Here is a 16354-nt window from a genome sequence, read left to right on the forward strand (position 1 = left end):
GATTCTCCTATCAGGAACGACATTTGCGTCGGGATATACATGTTACGGTCGTTCTTTAAAATTCTTCTAAATTAAAAGTTCCTTAAAACTTTCCTAGCTGCAAAGTTCTTCTCCTGAAAGAGTCGCGGTAAACGTGGATATCTGACGTTACGCGTTCGTTAACGAGCATCTCTTATGTCAAATATTACAAAGCAACGATTTACCCAAAATATAGAAATATCTTCCGAAATAGCGGACTCATCGTTAGATTATTAGATCGCGGATGTTCGTGCATTTGTGGGAATTTTAAAAATGCAAAAGTCCATGAAACGTTTAGGAAACGTAGAGGATGAAATAAATCTCTATCCGTTTCGGTTTATTCAGTCGTATTCGTGAAAGTAGCAAACTGCACGAACATACGTATATTATTATTATTATATCTTGTTTTTGCGAAAAGCATTTCTCTTGCAAGCATTTGCCTTTTATATTTCTTACTTTTGGCGTTCCGCGTACTTATAGGAAATTGCAGCTTAATCGTTGCAATAAAACTTATCGCTTTCTATTTTCCGTTTCTGCACATCTTCGTAAATTTATCGCATTAGCGACGTGAAGTATAACGGACGATTGATCGTAAATTGAAATCACAAATTCCCCATCGACCATTTCACAACAGACTGCCGCAGTTGCATGTTTTATAGGGGTGAATAGCCGCAGAGAAATCGATTCCAGTTCTACAAGGGACAAATGTTATTGCTTTCATTTGAGCGCTCTGCCTAAGTATATTGTTCGTGGATTTACTGCAACTATGTTTGGGATTCTGAATTGCAATCTCCCAAGAGAAAACTTCGAAATGCTCTAAATATCGTATCGGCTACATTCACGTAATGATATATTTGTTTTTTGACAAATAAATAAAGAAAAGAAAAGAAGAGTAAAATACACATCGAGAGTATTTTACCTCGAATACGTATTCAAGGATTATTTGCAGATTTTTCAGACCAAAGATACTTTTGTAAAGTGTATAATCATTTATCTGGATAGTATTAAAAGTACTTCGTTTCTAGTAGGATTATATAATATCAATATCGTATTTAGGAAGTTGTGAAATTGCGAACTTATTAATAGGAAACACCATATAGATACAGAGAATGAAATTACTGATCGATACAGAGGATATTAATTCATTTAATATCTTGGCGATAGCAGATGATCGCTTTGCAATTAATCAGTACTCTGCAATTTATAATTGGATATAATGCAGTTAATTATTTAAATCAATTGTTACGTGTATAAAGATTGATAGCAGGTATTTATAACTTTTCTGCCATTTTCACATTAAGCATGATGAAGCAGTTGAATGATTAATTGATTCTCTTTAACATAGCCATGAGGGAGACGAATTTTTTTAAAAAGAAATATTCTCTTACCAACTACCGTCGGTAAAATACCGAGCGTAGGATTAAACTGTTAGTTGTGAAAACTATTAATATTAAATTAACGTTCGTTGGAATTATATTTTCAAAGTCTCATCTTTATGTATACTACCTGAAGTATAATATTTCTCCAAATAGTGAAATATAAAATAGTGAAATGACGATGTTACAGTAAAGATTGTTTTATCGTACAAAATTGAATATCTTTGTGTATTTGCTACGATATAATTATTAAAAAGAAGAAGAAACTTTCAATCATGAGAAAGATAGAATATAATGAAATATATTCAGACATTGAATAAAAATTTTTATTTTCATTTCGGAAGATGGAACGAACACGAAATATGCAGCAAATTTTGCGAATATTTCAAAATGAAGGAACTGCGCAAATATAAATATTTGCTAGTTAATTGCACTTAATATGGAACACCTGACTTTAAAAGCTTCCCAAAAAGAGAAACATGCTTTTCTTTTCAATTGCTTTCGAGAAATTAATAAGTCCTTTCGGTGTCGCTTTATAAATTCTTTTAACATCGATATTACGTTTTTTCCTAATATTAAATTCTAACAATTTCTTACAATTTTTTAGCTGAAAGTTGTATTAAAATAATTTTGGCAACTGCTGAAAATTGTTGAAATTGTTGCACCAAGAGCGTAATTTCTGGGAAAAAAGGGCCGATGAGAACTCAAATCCTTCCGGGACTGTTTTACTCGCTCTATTAAACAAACATGTTTAATGATAAATTATGCAAAAAGTAATATTTTTTACGTTCATTATTTAACACGATTCTCAGAAAAATTTTATAGGCTGTCAAACGTAACAATCAACTGCATTCGAACAACATGCTTTCATTTTTAAGGAAATATTTCATTTATTATTTGCGTTATTACTTTAATAAACGTTTGCTATACCGTTAACGTTCATATTTATAAACCAACGTTTACTTACAGCTTTACCCTTACATAACGTCAATCTTCGAAAGAATTACGGATTTTTATTATACAATATATTAATCTTAGTTATTATAACGTTAAGTTATTAGCAAAATTACAAAATTGAAGTTACCAGAAGAAAAAAAGCGAGGTGTTCGTTTCCTCTTTTACAAATATAGAAGAGGAAGGTTGCTTAAGAATGATTAAAACGTAAAATGAAATTCTAATTAAATAAACGCCGTATTACCATTTTTCTACTATAGTTTCGAGTAAATTCCGCGCACTAATCGTATTTCTCTACGGCACAATAATAACATTCTGTTAATCAGCCTTTGAAATGTCACCGCAAATGTTCCATGTGCAACGTGACGTGCATTCCGTGATAATTTTCTTAAACTATGTGAAGTTAACGTTTATAACATTCTATAAAGTAATAAGCAAACTAAATGAATAGCCTTCATCACGCTGTATATCCTGTTTGCATATTTAATATTAATATCAAAGCTTCCATGCAAAAAGATGTTGTATTTTGCAAGCGTATTTTATTACCGAGTGCATAATAATTCATTAACAATCCCCACGATTTATCGTCACAGTACGAAAGTACGTTCAATAATTTATATTCTGTTTTTAAACAGCCTGTTGTAGCTATACTTTGTTTTCACGTATTTCAAGTAAACATATCATCGATAAATACACCAGTACAAACGCTATTATATCGATGCAAACGTTAAAACATTTTCATCATGGTGAAATGTATTTGGTACATCAATTTTAGCGAATTCAATTAATGTATGACGAATGTTAAGCATTTACTTTGATTCGTTGAGTTTTAAGAGTGAAATTAATTAAAATTTCCTTCAATCAAGGTAGATGTAATTTTAACAGAAAATTCCATTAAATTTCTATAAGTATTTCTAATGGTTACTCTTATGCCTATAGATAAAAATTAAAAAGCAAACTATCCTATAAAAATTAACAGATAAGATTATTTTTTCCTGTTAATTTCTATGCCATAATTGCCTCTTCGATTCCCTATTTCTCTACGATTTATTCGTCTCGTACACAATTTTAACCTAATATTTGTAACAACAGACAGAGATACTTAGTTAGATTTAACACGATTCTTTTTTTCGCTTTTGTTAAAAAATTATTCGCAGACCGCAGCTCCTCCTTCGATAAATTTTAATTCTCATTACGTGTACGTACATAAAACGTAGCGAGTACGAAACAATCACAGAATAACGTGATCTTCGATGAGATGCGATGTTTTAATAAGTTCTGATAATAGATGCATCATTAAATATGTAATTGGAAATGGTTGTTAATCGCGAGCATTAAATAATAATGTAATTTGAAAATAAATTAAATTCGATATATTTATACCGAATATATTAAAGACGTTTTAACATCGACATATTCAACATTTACTACTATTTTCCAGGCACAATATCTTCTTGTCGTTACGTATTTGAAACCTCCATAATATCTGAATTTATTTTAGCGGACACAGCAGTATGTAAAAGTTACATTAATAAAAAAAAAAAAAAAAAAAAAAAAAAAAAAACAACAAATCGCGAGTATCTTCGTTAACTTACAAGATACGTATTATTAAATATCCAAAGAACAATTCTAAACAATTTTGCAGAAATAACATTCCAAACAAATATAATACTTATTAATTGATATATTAAATTTCTCATTTCGTTGAATTGTTTTCTACATTTAAATTATTCTTGGATAGATAGGAATTATACGAAACTCACGAAATAAGGAAATAAGCAAAATAAAAAGAAAAAAAGAAGAAAAAAGGGAAGAAACTGGTAGATTTTACTTATCGTTAAATTTATATTCTTAAACCAAGTTAAACTTAGTTCGCCATCTTCGTGATATTACGCAATTCAACAAACTGTCAGATGCAAATACAACGTTAACATATAATTGTAACGATAAAAGTTATATTCGAAGTTATGGTAATCTCTTCTGCTATGACTCATCATTGTGCAACTGTAACTTATACCATTAACAAATCTGTATTTTCAGCCACGTTTCTAACTATAATCGTACATTCCATGTACATAAGTAATGTCCACATTGAGGAACGTATAACGCTTAGTTAATAAATTCGAAACCACATCGTTCGCGTGTAGTCCACGTGAACTATATTTGAATTGTGTTAAAATGGCAATTTGTAAATTTTATACGTCATATCGAAGGGATTAAGGATATTGAAGGAGAATACATTAATATTCGAGTCGCGTACATAAGTCTTAATATTACGAGCATAAATCTCCAAAATCTTCCGAATCTCCGTCGTATCTCAGCCACGTGAAATTATTTTTCATAATCTTAGTACGTTATTGATCTACGATATAGTAAAAGTTCTATACAATAAGTAATAAGCTTTATACAATAGCTCGTGGTTGATAACTCCGCGTTAAATACAATTTATGGCAACAAAATTTTATCCTATTCTAACAGTTCGTGGAAATAAAAATCGACGGACTTATGTAACTTCCAGTTGGCGAATCGATCGAATCGACTGTTATTCATTGAATTTTCCAGGATCGCTAAAATAGGCTAAATCTCACGGACCAAGAAATTTCCGACGATATGAAGGAATTAGGTAACGTTGTCGGAGAAGAGTGCGCGAATGTAATACAATACCTTGGAAAAGTAAAACGTTTCTTTTAATAATGTAAATGGGCTGAAAAATATTGCGGCAGAAGCGAGCAATTACTGATTCTACGTGAAAAACCGAGTGGAAAATGTGGAATAAAATTTTGTAAAAATTTAAGTACACCGGTTAAATCCTCAATTTCGATCCTCGGATGAAAAAAAATTAATTGTAATAAATCATACCAGGTGTTTTTCCTATCTTTCTTATTTTTCACGTAGAATCACACTCTGTGTTTCTATTCGATCTATTGGCCAAAATCTATAAATTTCACGTGGCGATCAACGTATTGATGCATTCTGTCAATTAAAAAAAGAAGATATAGCTTAACGTAGAATAATCTTTTTTATTGCGATAGTGATGGAAATTTCATTATCGAGATTAATCGTGACCTTGTTGAAAGTCTGATCGGCGCTATAACGAAAGAGTAGTTAGGCGAGCGGAATCACGGCGTGGAATGGAAAAGCGTGAGAAAGTAGTCTCATAATGTAATTAATGATCGAGGAATCGAAATTCTGTCGTATTTTACAGCGAGGATAAGAACTACTCAAGCGACAATCGAATGTCACTTAAGCGCTCTGGAGATGGAATCAATTAGTACTTGAGTGGCGTTAATTCTTGCGCGAAAATCAATTCTCGCAAACTATTCGAAAAATAAGGATTAAAAGGTTTTTACATAGGGAAGCGTAGGATTGAAGCTTAGGATTTAATTTTGACGCGAATAAATGAAAGTTTAAGAATCGAGATTTAATTGAAATAAAAGTAGGATCGTTAAATTAAAAAACGTGAATAATTCTCAATTTTTGTCGCATATGAAGTATAGCCACAAGTCTTTCAAATAATAAAATATTTAACCAACGTTAAATATTTAACTATAACGTGAAAGTAATATAAATGTAAATGAATATCGAACATTCTGAATTATAACACCAATTAATCGCATGCTAATTAATATTTATGAATCATAAGTGAAACACGATGGAAAATCGAAATTCGATATATATTTCGAACCGTAAAAATAAGATCAGTAGAATGAACATGAGTTGGTGTACACTAGTTTTTTATTAAATGAAAAATAATAGATACGAATAGTAATAATAATAGAATATTTCTTAATTAACTTTTTCATTAATAGATATTATGTTTACATATATACAAATAAATATAATTTTCTACAAATAATATATATGTTATCAATTTAGGATATGAGTATAAAATTTCTCACCATGTCACAAATTTTCCCGAACGTTATTTTTCGCATTTGAACTTGCAGTTGGATACTACGACTATATTTCTTATATCTGTTTACAAGTTTAATAAAACTATTTTACGCCATGGCTTCGCTTGTTACTTACGGCTTCTTCAAACCAAGCGATTAACAGATGGAATAAAGCTGAAATTACGTGATATAATATGCGCGTATACTTCGTGTGCCTGACATTACGAGCATCACACTACTTACAAAGAAGATTTTACCTTGTATAAATCATACTTTTACTTTAGCAGCATAATAAATTTTATCCGATTACTTGAAAGCTGTTTGTATTCCGAGTTATTAAGCATCGTTATAACAACGAATGGTGTTGATAATTCTCTAATTTATTTAAATTTCCAAATTAACATAAAGTGTTACGTAATCATTTCATAAATGTCTTAAAACGTTATGAAAATTATTTTATATGAAATCTTCCCTTAGAGAACGTGGGCAGATGAATATTAAACTTTGATGGAACGCATCTAACGATGAAATATTACATATCTATGAAATTCATCTAAATGATTAAATATCAGATATCTATGGTATTCATCAAACGATTGAATATCAAATAATATAAAATAAATATAAAATAACAGTTAGCAACATTTCGATATTATGGATTAATTGAATTAACTTTTAAATCGAAACACAAACGTGTTAACTACAACCTGCGGATTAAAGCGATTACAACTTACAAATTAACATAAAGTGTTACGTAATTATTTTATAAATGTCTTAAAACGTTATGAATATTAGTTTATATGAAATCTTCCCTTAGAGAACGTGGGCAGATGAATATTAAATTGTGATGGAACGCATCTAACGATGAAATATTACATATCTATGAAATTCATCTAAATGATTAAATATCAGATATCTATGGTATTCATCAAACGATTAAATATCAAATAATATAAAAAAAAATATAAAATAACAGTTAGCAACATTTCGATATTATGGATTAATTGAATTAACTTTTAAATCGAAACACAAACGTGTTAACTACAACCTGCGGATTAAAGCGATTACAACTTTTTCCTTTTTTTTTTACTTTTTTTTTTTTTGATAGGAAAACTTCAACCAATACTTTTGTGTAAGCCTGTGAGGTAAGCCTCGACTTCTAAACTAACTTCGTAAGCTATAGAACTAAAAGAGCATAATCGTAATGTGATACGAATAGTCGGAAGAAATTTAACATTTATTTAAAAACTATATATATGTATTTAAAAACCGCTATATTACAAAGTCTTTAACTATATTTTTATAAATCTGTATAATTTTTTAGAATTTTAAAAGGATACATATATATATGCAAGCTCCCTAGATTTCATGTAGGATAGGGATTCTTTTTGTTTCGCGGGTAGCACGACAGGCTGTGTTTCATGGACAGACCGATCTTCCCTTGTTTTACGGACGACCATTTTAAGCACGTTTTTCCCGAACGGACGGACAGAGAGTTACATTAGAGACAAACAAGGTTACGGAATAGTTATTTAAGATTTTAAAGACTGAAGAAGAAAGATCGGTAGCTCAGGACGTTGAAAATCGATTCTCAATTTTCAGGTAAACATTGTACTAAAGACTTGTTATTTCCCGTTTATATAATTATTGTTATTTATTGTTATAAACGCATATTAATTGTTGTTCATTTTTGTATTTTATTATTTACTTCATAATAAAAACTCGATTTTCAGACTACAGAATCGATCCCTGAATTATCACCAAATTACGATTTTACAAATCGATTTTCACTACGCCATGCCGTTAGAAGTGAAGCTACGTATCGCCATGAACGAGAACGCAAGGGGGGGGGGGAGAAAATAGAATGCATAAGAATCCATAAGAAAACCAGAAGATGAAGTATGTGATGTCTTTCCTCCAGAATATCAAGCAAGAGATCATCATCCGCGGTTATTCAGTTTATCGATAGTGAAGAAAGCCGCAAACAACTTAACCAAGGTAAGCCATTACAGAAACATTGCACTCACGATGGATGACGCAACGGCAGCGTCATACATCGGTACAAGTTTAAACTTCGTGTTTCGAGATATTTACTTAGAAGAATCGGAGATCATCCCCACAAGGAAAATAAAGACCGAAATCGAAAAGCCCAATCTTCAAACAGAAACATTATTAGAGATCTTCCAGAAACAAAACATGCATGAGAGAGAAGGCACATACTTTGTCATAAAACAATTTGATGGAACGCAAAAAACCACAGATTGGAGTATGAAATATTCATATTTCACATATGCATCCCTTCCATACTCTAATATGAGTATGAAACCGAATACGAAATCCAAACTGATGAAAAAAGGATCAAGAATTTGAAGAAATATTTGGGAAAAACAGCATCAGAATGGTACCAGACAAATCTGCTGAAGGATGAAGAATACAACTGGGAAAATTGGAAGGTGGCAGTTCAAAAAGCTTCTGGCAATAAAGGTTGGTCTGCAGTACGATACGCTTATAACTTTAAATACATTTCAGGTTCATTCACTGAATATGCCATAAAAAAGGAATGATTAATATTGGAAGTAAGGAGGAAGACTTCTGAAGAGACAGGGATAAATCTAATTGTTATTGGGTTACCCATACACATTCAAGATAAAATCAATAAGAAACAGTACAATCAACAAATGGCTTAATAGGATTCTTGGGGCAATATCAGACGAAGGGAAGAAAAACACAAGGGAGTAACACAAGATTGGACAGAAAGCCAGAGCCACCGCCCAAGAAACAACCTTGTGTGATTTATGAAGCACTGAATTTTCCAGGTCAATTTCACCCAATAACAACTCACCAAAGAAATACATGCACATACTCATCAATCATTTTTCAAGGGCTGTTTTTATGTCCACATCTAAAACACAACACACAGAAGATATCATAAAACTTATAGACTCGACAGGAGAAACTGATTCCATAAAAATTATCCTTGCAGACCGATACCCAGTAATGACATCCAAAGAAATTCAAGAGTATAGGAGGAAAAGGAACATTAAATTAATTTTCACCTCGACAGACTGCCCATCCTCCAATGGACTGAACAAAAGGGTAAATCAAACATTAGTAAACAGGATCAGATGTAATTCAGACAAAAATAAGAGAAACTGGACAAAAATCACAGAAGAAAGCATAGAAGATAAGAACAATAAGATAAGAACAATAACACCAGACACAGTGTAACGGGGTTTGCGCCAAATCATTTACTGAATGGAAAAATGATTGAAATCATAGTCCCTAAGGAAATAATGGAGAATAAGATAAACCTAAAAAGAGACAGAGAAGAAGCATTCAAAAACTCAACAAGAAATTTCGAAATCAACAAACAAATCAACAAATAAAAAAAGAAGAGAACACGAATTTAAAATCGGTGATATGGTCTTCACCCATAACGGAAAAAAAATGAATAGAAATAAGCTGGAAGAAATTAGGAAAGGACCTTTCATAATTCTAAGAAGGATTTCAAACTCCATATATGAAGTGGATAACGGTAATCGGAGATCTGAAGGGAATCTGTTCCACTCCCCATTCGAGGGGCGGTGTAAACTCCCTAGAGTTCATGTAGGATAGGGATTCTTTTTGTTTTACGGGTAGCACGACAGGCTGTGTTTCACGGACAGACCTTCTTTTGTTTTATGGACGACCATTTTAAGAAGCAAATTTTTCGCGAACGGACGGACAGAGAGTTACATTAGAGACAGACAAGGTTACAGAATAGTTATTTAAAATTTTAAAGACTGAAGAAGAAAGATCGGTAGCTCAGGACGTTGATAATCGATTCTCGATTTTCAGGTAAACATTGTACTAAAGACTTCTTATTTCCCGTTTATATAATTATTGTTATTTATTGTTATAGACGCATATTAATTGTTGTTTATTTTTCTATTTTATTATTTACTCCATAATAAAAACTCGATTTTCAGACTACAGAATAGATCCCTGAATTATCCCCGGATTGCGATCTTACATATATGTACATATTTGTATATTTATATATATATATAAATATATATATATATATATATATAGAGAGAGAGAGAGAATGTTACAAGGAAGTAATCTAAAACTTCGTAAATTTGTAGTACATGTTTAATGAGAGAAGTATAAAATATCTGATAAGCGTAGATCCAAAAATTAATCCTATTTATTTGATATACCGTACTTTTTATTTAACATTTAAATCGAACGTTTAAATCGAACCCTCGATAGAATAGATAGAATAAACGTGTCCAATAAAATAATCTCCTCCATCATCTGATTTGAATTCAACAAATTTTTTTTTATGAATACACATAGAGAGAAATCTACCTATTGTGGACACACGTACAAATCAATAAATAATGCATGTCGTGCAATATCGGCTACAGAAGGAATAAATAGAGAATTATGTATTATCCACAGATGGCAGTTATACAGTGACTACGAAAGGTATTTAAATAATATGAATATAAATACATGATACATGTATTAAACTTGGTATTATTTACTGGTACTTTCATACGATTATAAGGATTTGATTTGAAATATAAAAGCTGATAGGAAAACGGTTCATTGGAAAATATGGACACGCGCAAATATTTTCTCGTGCCCGCAGTATATTAAAACAGAAAGTCAAATGAAATATTTCTTATCAATGGCGAAGGATATTTTTCTCTTCTTCTTGACCCAGCAATTGGATTTCAAATATTATATAACGTTGATTAAAATTTCCTTTTCTCTCGAGTGAGTACTATAAGATCACAAAATGACATAGATCTTTTCTTTGCAACTTGCTGAATATAAAACTGCGTCCTTTTACAGGCAACCATGTATATTCCAAGCGTGATGAAGGGATTAGATCATCGTATCGTAAATTATGCTTACTTCCAACCGCAAAGGCAGACTTTCTTTTTGCTTGTCTCTTTGCTTCGAGGGCCAGCGAACTCTTCACTCTATATGACAGAAACAGCCTAGAATCCAGGGGGAAATTTGAAAGTCAATCAAGGAAGGAACTGCAAGATGGACAGAGCAAGGTCTCGTAGAAATGTTGAGATTCGTTTCTCGCAAATTACGAGATACGGAAACGTTTAAAGTCATCTACAGGCGGAAATCTGTTCAAGACAGTCGCGGTAATGTTTCGACGTTATATTCCATACGTTAAGCCAGCTATTATTTAAATATGTTCTTTGAAATTAAGTAAAATCAAAGTAGCTGAAAAAGTACAGCTGATAAAATTACGTTCAAAACGTGAATGAACAATAATTTTTACTTTCGTTACGCTGTTGTTATCGATTATCCATTATTTCTTATGGCAAGAAATGGGAACGTGCTTAATTTACGATAAAAACGAGAAACAATACGTAAAATATTTTTCACGATAAATTATTTTCATATTGTTTGAAATAATTTTACGCTTCCGCGATATAAGTGGCGAATGTAATTGAACAAGAATCATTTTTGATAAATGTAACAGATATATACCGTATATATATGCAAAATATATTGTAACGTGTTAATCCATAAAGTTACGTAAAATTATTGGAAATCTATGTACGTAGGTATGTTTAAATATTTCATTCATGTTTTTATTCCATTGAATTGCAAGTTATATAAAATCATTTCATTAATAGTATAGTTCAATGATATAAGAATTGCGAATTAAGAATATTGTTTATTAGTGATATAAATAATTAAATTAGTAATAATGTATACTTAACACGTTCTTGTATTTTGTTATTAAGGTAGAGTTAAATGGTTAAAGAATTAAAATTATTTGGCTCTTCTTTCAAAATTATTTCAATCTCAATCTCATGTTTTAGAAGGGAAAACTATAATTTTTGTTCTTAAAACATATCATCCCCTAATAGTCTGCGTTCGAATCATGATTATTCTAAAAACCACTATGATTGTGTTATTGAAACAACGTCATCAACTAGTTTCTTAAAGTACGTAGATGCTATTGAAACAAACTACGTACATGCATAGTAAGTTTATATGAATATTAAATATAAGAAACTTCGTTTGACTTGATTTGGCTGAAATCAGCTTGTCGAAGTGCATCATAGAAATAAGTCACGTCGATCAAAGTTGTAGCGCAATATCTATTAGACTGTCATTAAAGTCATCGTTGGTACATTAATAGATGGTATCATACAGTTAAACGACATGTCATAATATTCTTTCATCTAAACCATAGTAGCAACAGACTGTTTCCTACAGACTAGAGGTATTTCATGGGACGATCATATAAATTCTTAAATACAATAATGTATAATACACATACATACATACATGAACCAAGTCTGTAAGCATAATCTATAGACTATAATAAATACGTGAAACATTTTGAATTCTGTATTAGATTTGAAGAAATCTCGAATAAATCAAAAGATATTAAATACTACAAAACTGTGAGCATTATTAAGGATTAGGATGTGATTTTTTGAAAGATATAAATATAATTTATGAATAGTTTCAAAGATGAAGGTGAAAGAAATCTGTAACAAGAATTAGTCCCTTAAGGAAACGTTAATTACTTTGTTACTGTGGAAACACTTGTGGATTCTTCGTTATAAAACTAACAATTATCTTTTATCTAAAGGATATGTTATAATACAAAGATTCTTAAAATTATTCGATGGAATATCCTATTGATATTAATGCTGATTACCTACTTTTTAACCTATCATTTACAAAGAACAGTTTATTTATCGAAGCTATAAACTTTTTTGTCCACTTCAGAGCTTTCATCGACGATTTATGACGTACATGGTGCAATAATGCCTAATGCGATTTTCTTTAATATCCCATATTGCATACATTCTCGTACCGATTACACAAATTGTTTGAATTCAAGAAACATGAGATCACTATACCGGTATAAATTTGTTATTTACTTGATCTGAAATATCCTTTCAAGTTTGAAGTGAAATTGAAATTCTTTCAAATAATCTTTGACTTAAAGATGTTATTTATAGTTTCGCGTTTATCGATATTGATTCCCTAAATTTAACTGATTTTATATGTATATTTATTTTACGACTTAAGCATTACATGTTAGTTTAAGTATCATTTACATACCAGCTACTTGAAATCCATTTAATTTCATGTAACTTAACTAATTACAGAACAAGGTTTAACTTTTACGCTAATTAAGCTCAAAATGTCCATGAAGCATGATTTGTTTCTGGAAAGTCATTTAACTATTTTAACTAACGAAATGTATAACGAAAACTATCGATTTTCAGAACTTTATAATATAATGGAATCGTTTTACATATTTGCGGACAAACAACACAACACAGTTTTCGTCTATAAATACGAAATAAAAAATTTAAATAAAAATTATATTAATCCTTTCGATACGAGTTGTTTTTTAACATCGATGGTACGTATAAAGCAGTAAAGCATGTGCGTGACCTGAATACATTTCCGGTCTTTTTATAACGATTGTGAACAAATAATGTAAAAATAACCTTCAAAACTATAACGTATGTTTCCAGATAAAGAAAATAATCACAGACTTCGCTGGATGCATAAGCATTCATAGACAGCATCAATGGAATTTTTTCTGATGAATATGTACTTCTCCTGTAGGAAACTATGAGATGACTCGTTTGTTTGTAAGAAATGTTCAAGAGCAGTTATGAAATCATTTACGGATTTCACTACGTTTTACATATTCGAAACTTTCCATCTTTGCATTTCTTTTCTGTCTCCCCTTTCTCATGAATACTTGAATACATGATTTTTTCAAATGCAAAAAAAAAAAGAAAAAAAAAATGCTAATTCGTATATTACAAAACTTCACAAAAATAATCGTAAGAATCTGATCTATTTTTTCTCGTATATTTCCTTGTTTGGAAAAAGGAATAATTTATGACTTGTAATTTGTAAAATTACGCTAATAATATCAGTTTACTTGTACAAGATGGCCACCATACAGATATTTGTCACATTAGAAAATGTAGACCTAACCAAACAGGAATATTACACATTACAAGTTAACGTACATATATATGTAGTATCTATTTACAAGTATCGCAGATTACCTCTTGAAAAGTAAGAAAACATAAAGACTAAAGTAAAGTTGTAAATCTAAACTACAGTTCAAGTTATACAAGGCATGCAAAGCTTCTCTTGAAACGTTAGGTGCGTACTTCGATATACAATATAAAGAAACATAGTCCGCGAGAAAAGCTACATAGTACATACCATACAGATCCCTCGCCATAACTTTGTCAATATGCGCAACGAAATCGGTAATTTTCGCGCCACCACTCAAACACCGTTTCTCTCGCTTTGGATAATTGAATCAAATCCAGATCGTCCATGTTTACAGCGAAGCAACACGTGATACCGCCAAAAGTGCTTTCCACCCCCTCACATAACTGACATCGGCCGTCCGTGGATCCAACGGAAGGATTTTGAACGTTGGAGAATGCGTAACGCTGATTGGCTATTGAGCTCGGGGGTCGATCGTATAAAGGGACGCCGGGTCGCAACGAGCCTCACAGTACCGCTTCGACTGTGAACGCGATAGGAATTGGATTGTCTATTTTACAAAGCTCCTTTATCTTTTGCAATAATTACATTCGAATGTCTTTTCAAGCGCTAACGATATAATCGACGTTTGGTAAGCGATTAGTAACTGCGAATTCGTAGAATTCGTGGATAATTCTCGAGCTGTTTCGTGCGTACGCGATATTAAGCGGCACGCAAACAGGTGCATCTATTCGCGTAGCGCAAGAAATGTATCACGGAAGTTGTTGCAGGTAATATCCATCGACAAACGGGACAATTCGGGTGTACAATCTACGCCTATAACTGCGCAGTAGGGCATATTGTCTCGCAAAGGCCAAAGCTGTAAATCTTCGTTACTTATACCGGTTTCATGGTGAGTGTTAATTTTTTACTTATTCGATGGTATAATAATACCGTTATTACGAGGTAAAAGTTTTTGGATGCGTGATTTCTTGATTGAAGAGACGCTATCATTATTAAAAGTTTGAATATCCCGCCACTAGCGAGGGAAACATAATACAGAATGATTCTTTCATTTGCTTACATTCGATTTGTTAATTTTACTCCTATTCTCCTTTTTAATTCGTAATTTAATTGTGAGGACATATGCTATGGAGCAATTTTTGTTACTTTTAGCATCGTTGCTTTATTTGTTAAGACTGTTGAGCAATACGATCGTTTACTTTATTTACTGCCTTGTTTGCTATTATTTTACTTTTAAAGACAGGTATTTTGGAAATATAAACTTCTACATATTGGTATAATATTGATATACTTGAGATAAGCTCGTTTATGCTGTTACTGTTTAGGATCGTTTATTCATTAAGGTTATTGTAATCATATGACAACGAGAACTAGTGTAAAATATATAAAACGTATAATTCTATTTTAATAATCAATTTTTAGTGTCTTTAGCGAAACGAATTGATTCGTATTAAAAATGTCGTTTAGTGAATAGGAAAATAGGACACTGAAGATTTAACTAATTTAAAACGATTTAGTTATTGAAGATAGTACTTGCTGAGCAAATGGATCGCGAAGTTGTCATAACGCTACAAATGATACACGCTTGTTAAATGAAAATCCATCGACTTTTCATTTTTCCATTTGTTTAAGAAATATGTTGTCCTATTAGTTTATTCCATTAATTTTTATAATGATATATGCAAACAAAAGTGTATAAATAATAATATACAAATAATTTTTTAACTTAAATGTCACTTATTTAATGTGAATAGATAGAATGCTATAAGTATACTACTACTTTGTTTCTTATATTCTCGTGAATAATAATTCTTTAATCGATAGTTCCATGGATATTTAGAATAATATCTACGAATTATTTAGAAATGCATAAAAATCCACGGTTTGTTTAATCGTATAGATACATACATAGATAGGTTGAAGGTTTATTTTGAAAATTCATTAGAAACCTAAGAAGTGAATTTACGAACTGCACAGGCGGATAAGTTTGAACGCGAGAAAGAGTGTGGTTCTTGAGTTCGATGATTTTTCCAAGTAACAGTCTTAATTCACGTGCGAATGTTAAATTGGAAATCTTTTAAG

General features: G+C 31.2%; 2 protein-coding genes and 1 long non-coding RNA gene across 5 annotated transcripts in view; 2 read left to right on the forward strand and 1 right to left on the reverse strand.

Annotated features, from left to right (window-relative positions):
• Nucleotides 1–14611, reverse strand: part of LOC125384780 — a 30898-nt gene extending 16287 nt beyond the window's left edge. The window contains exon 1 of the mRNA XM_048404680.1: nucleotides 14480–14611. Coding sequence (XP_048260637.1) covers nucleotides 14480–14498 — 19 coding nt within the window. The 5' untranslated portion in view covers nucleotides 14499–14611. The remainder of the gene's footprint in view (nucleotides 1–14479) is intronic.
• Nucleotides 8376–8952, forward strand: LOC125384783. Its single transcript, XR_007223551.1, has 2 exons — nucleotides 8376–8694; nucleotides 8771–8952. It is a non-coding gene; the product is annotated as an uncharacterized LOC125384783 (long non-coding RNA).
• The window catches only part of LOC125384779, a 55612-nt gene continuing 50344 nt past the window's right edge, over nucleotides 11087–16354 (forward strand). The window contains exons 1-4 of one of the 3 annotated variants that reach the window (XR_007223546.1): nucleotides 11087–11394; nucleotides 13513–13652; nucleotides 13768–14900; nucleotides 15040–15161. Coding sequence is in view for 2 of the 3 variants with exons in the window: in XM_048404677.1 (XP_048260634.1) it covers nucleotides 15159–15161 (3 nt within the window). In the remaining variant the exon portion in view is untranslated. Of the gene's footprint in view, nucleotides 11395–13512; nucleotides 13653–13767; nucleotides 14901–15039; nucleotides 15162–16354 lie in introns of those variants that run through there. The other 2 variants (XM_048404677.1, XM_048404675.1) reach the window with 2 other exon arrangements.

Source organism: Bombus terrestris, chromosome 3, assembly GCF_910591885.1.
Source record: "Bombus terrestris chromosome 3, iyBomTerr1.2, whole genome shotgun sequence".
Lineage (NCBI taxonomy): Eukaryota > Metazoa > Arthropoda > Insecta > Hymenoptera > Apidae > Bombus > Bombus terrestris.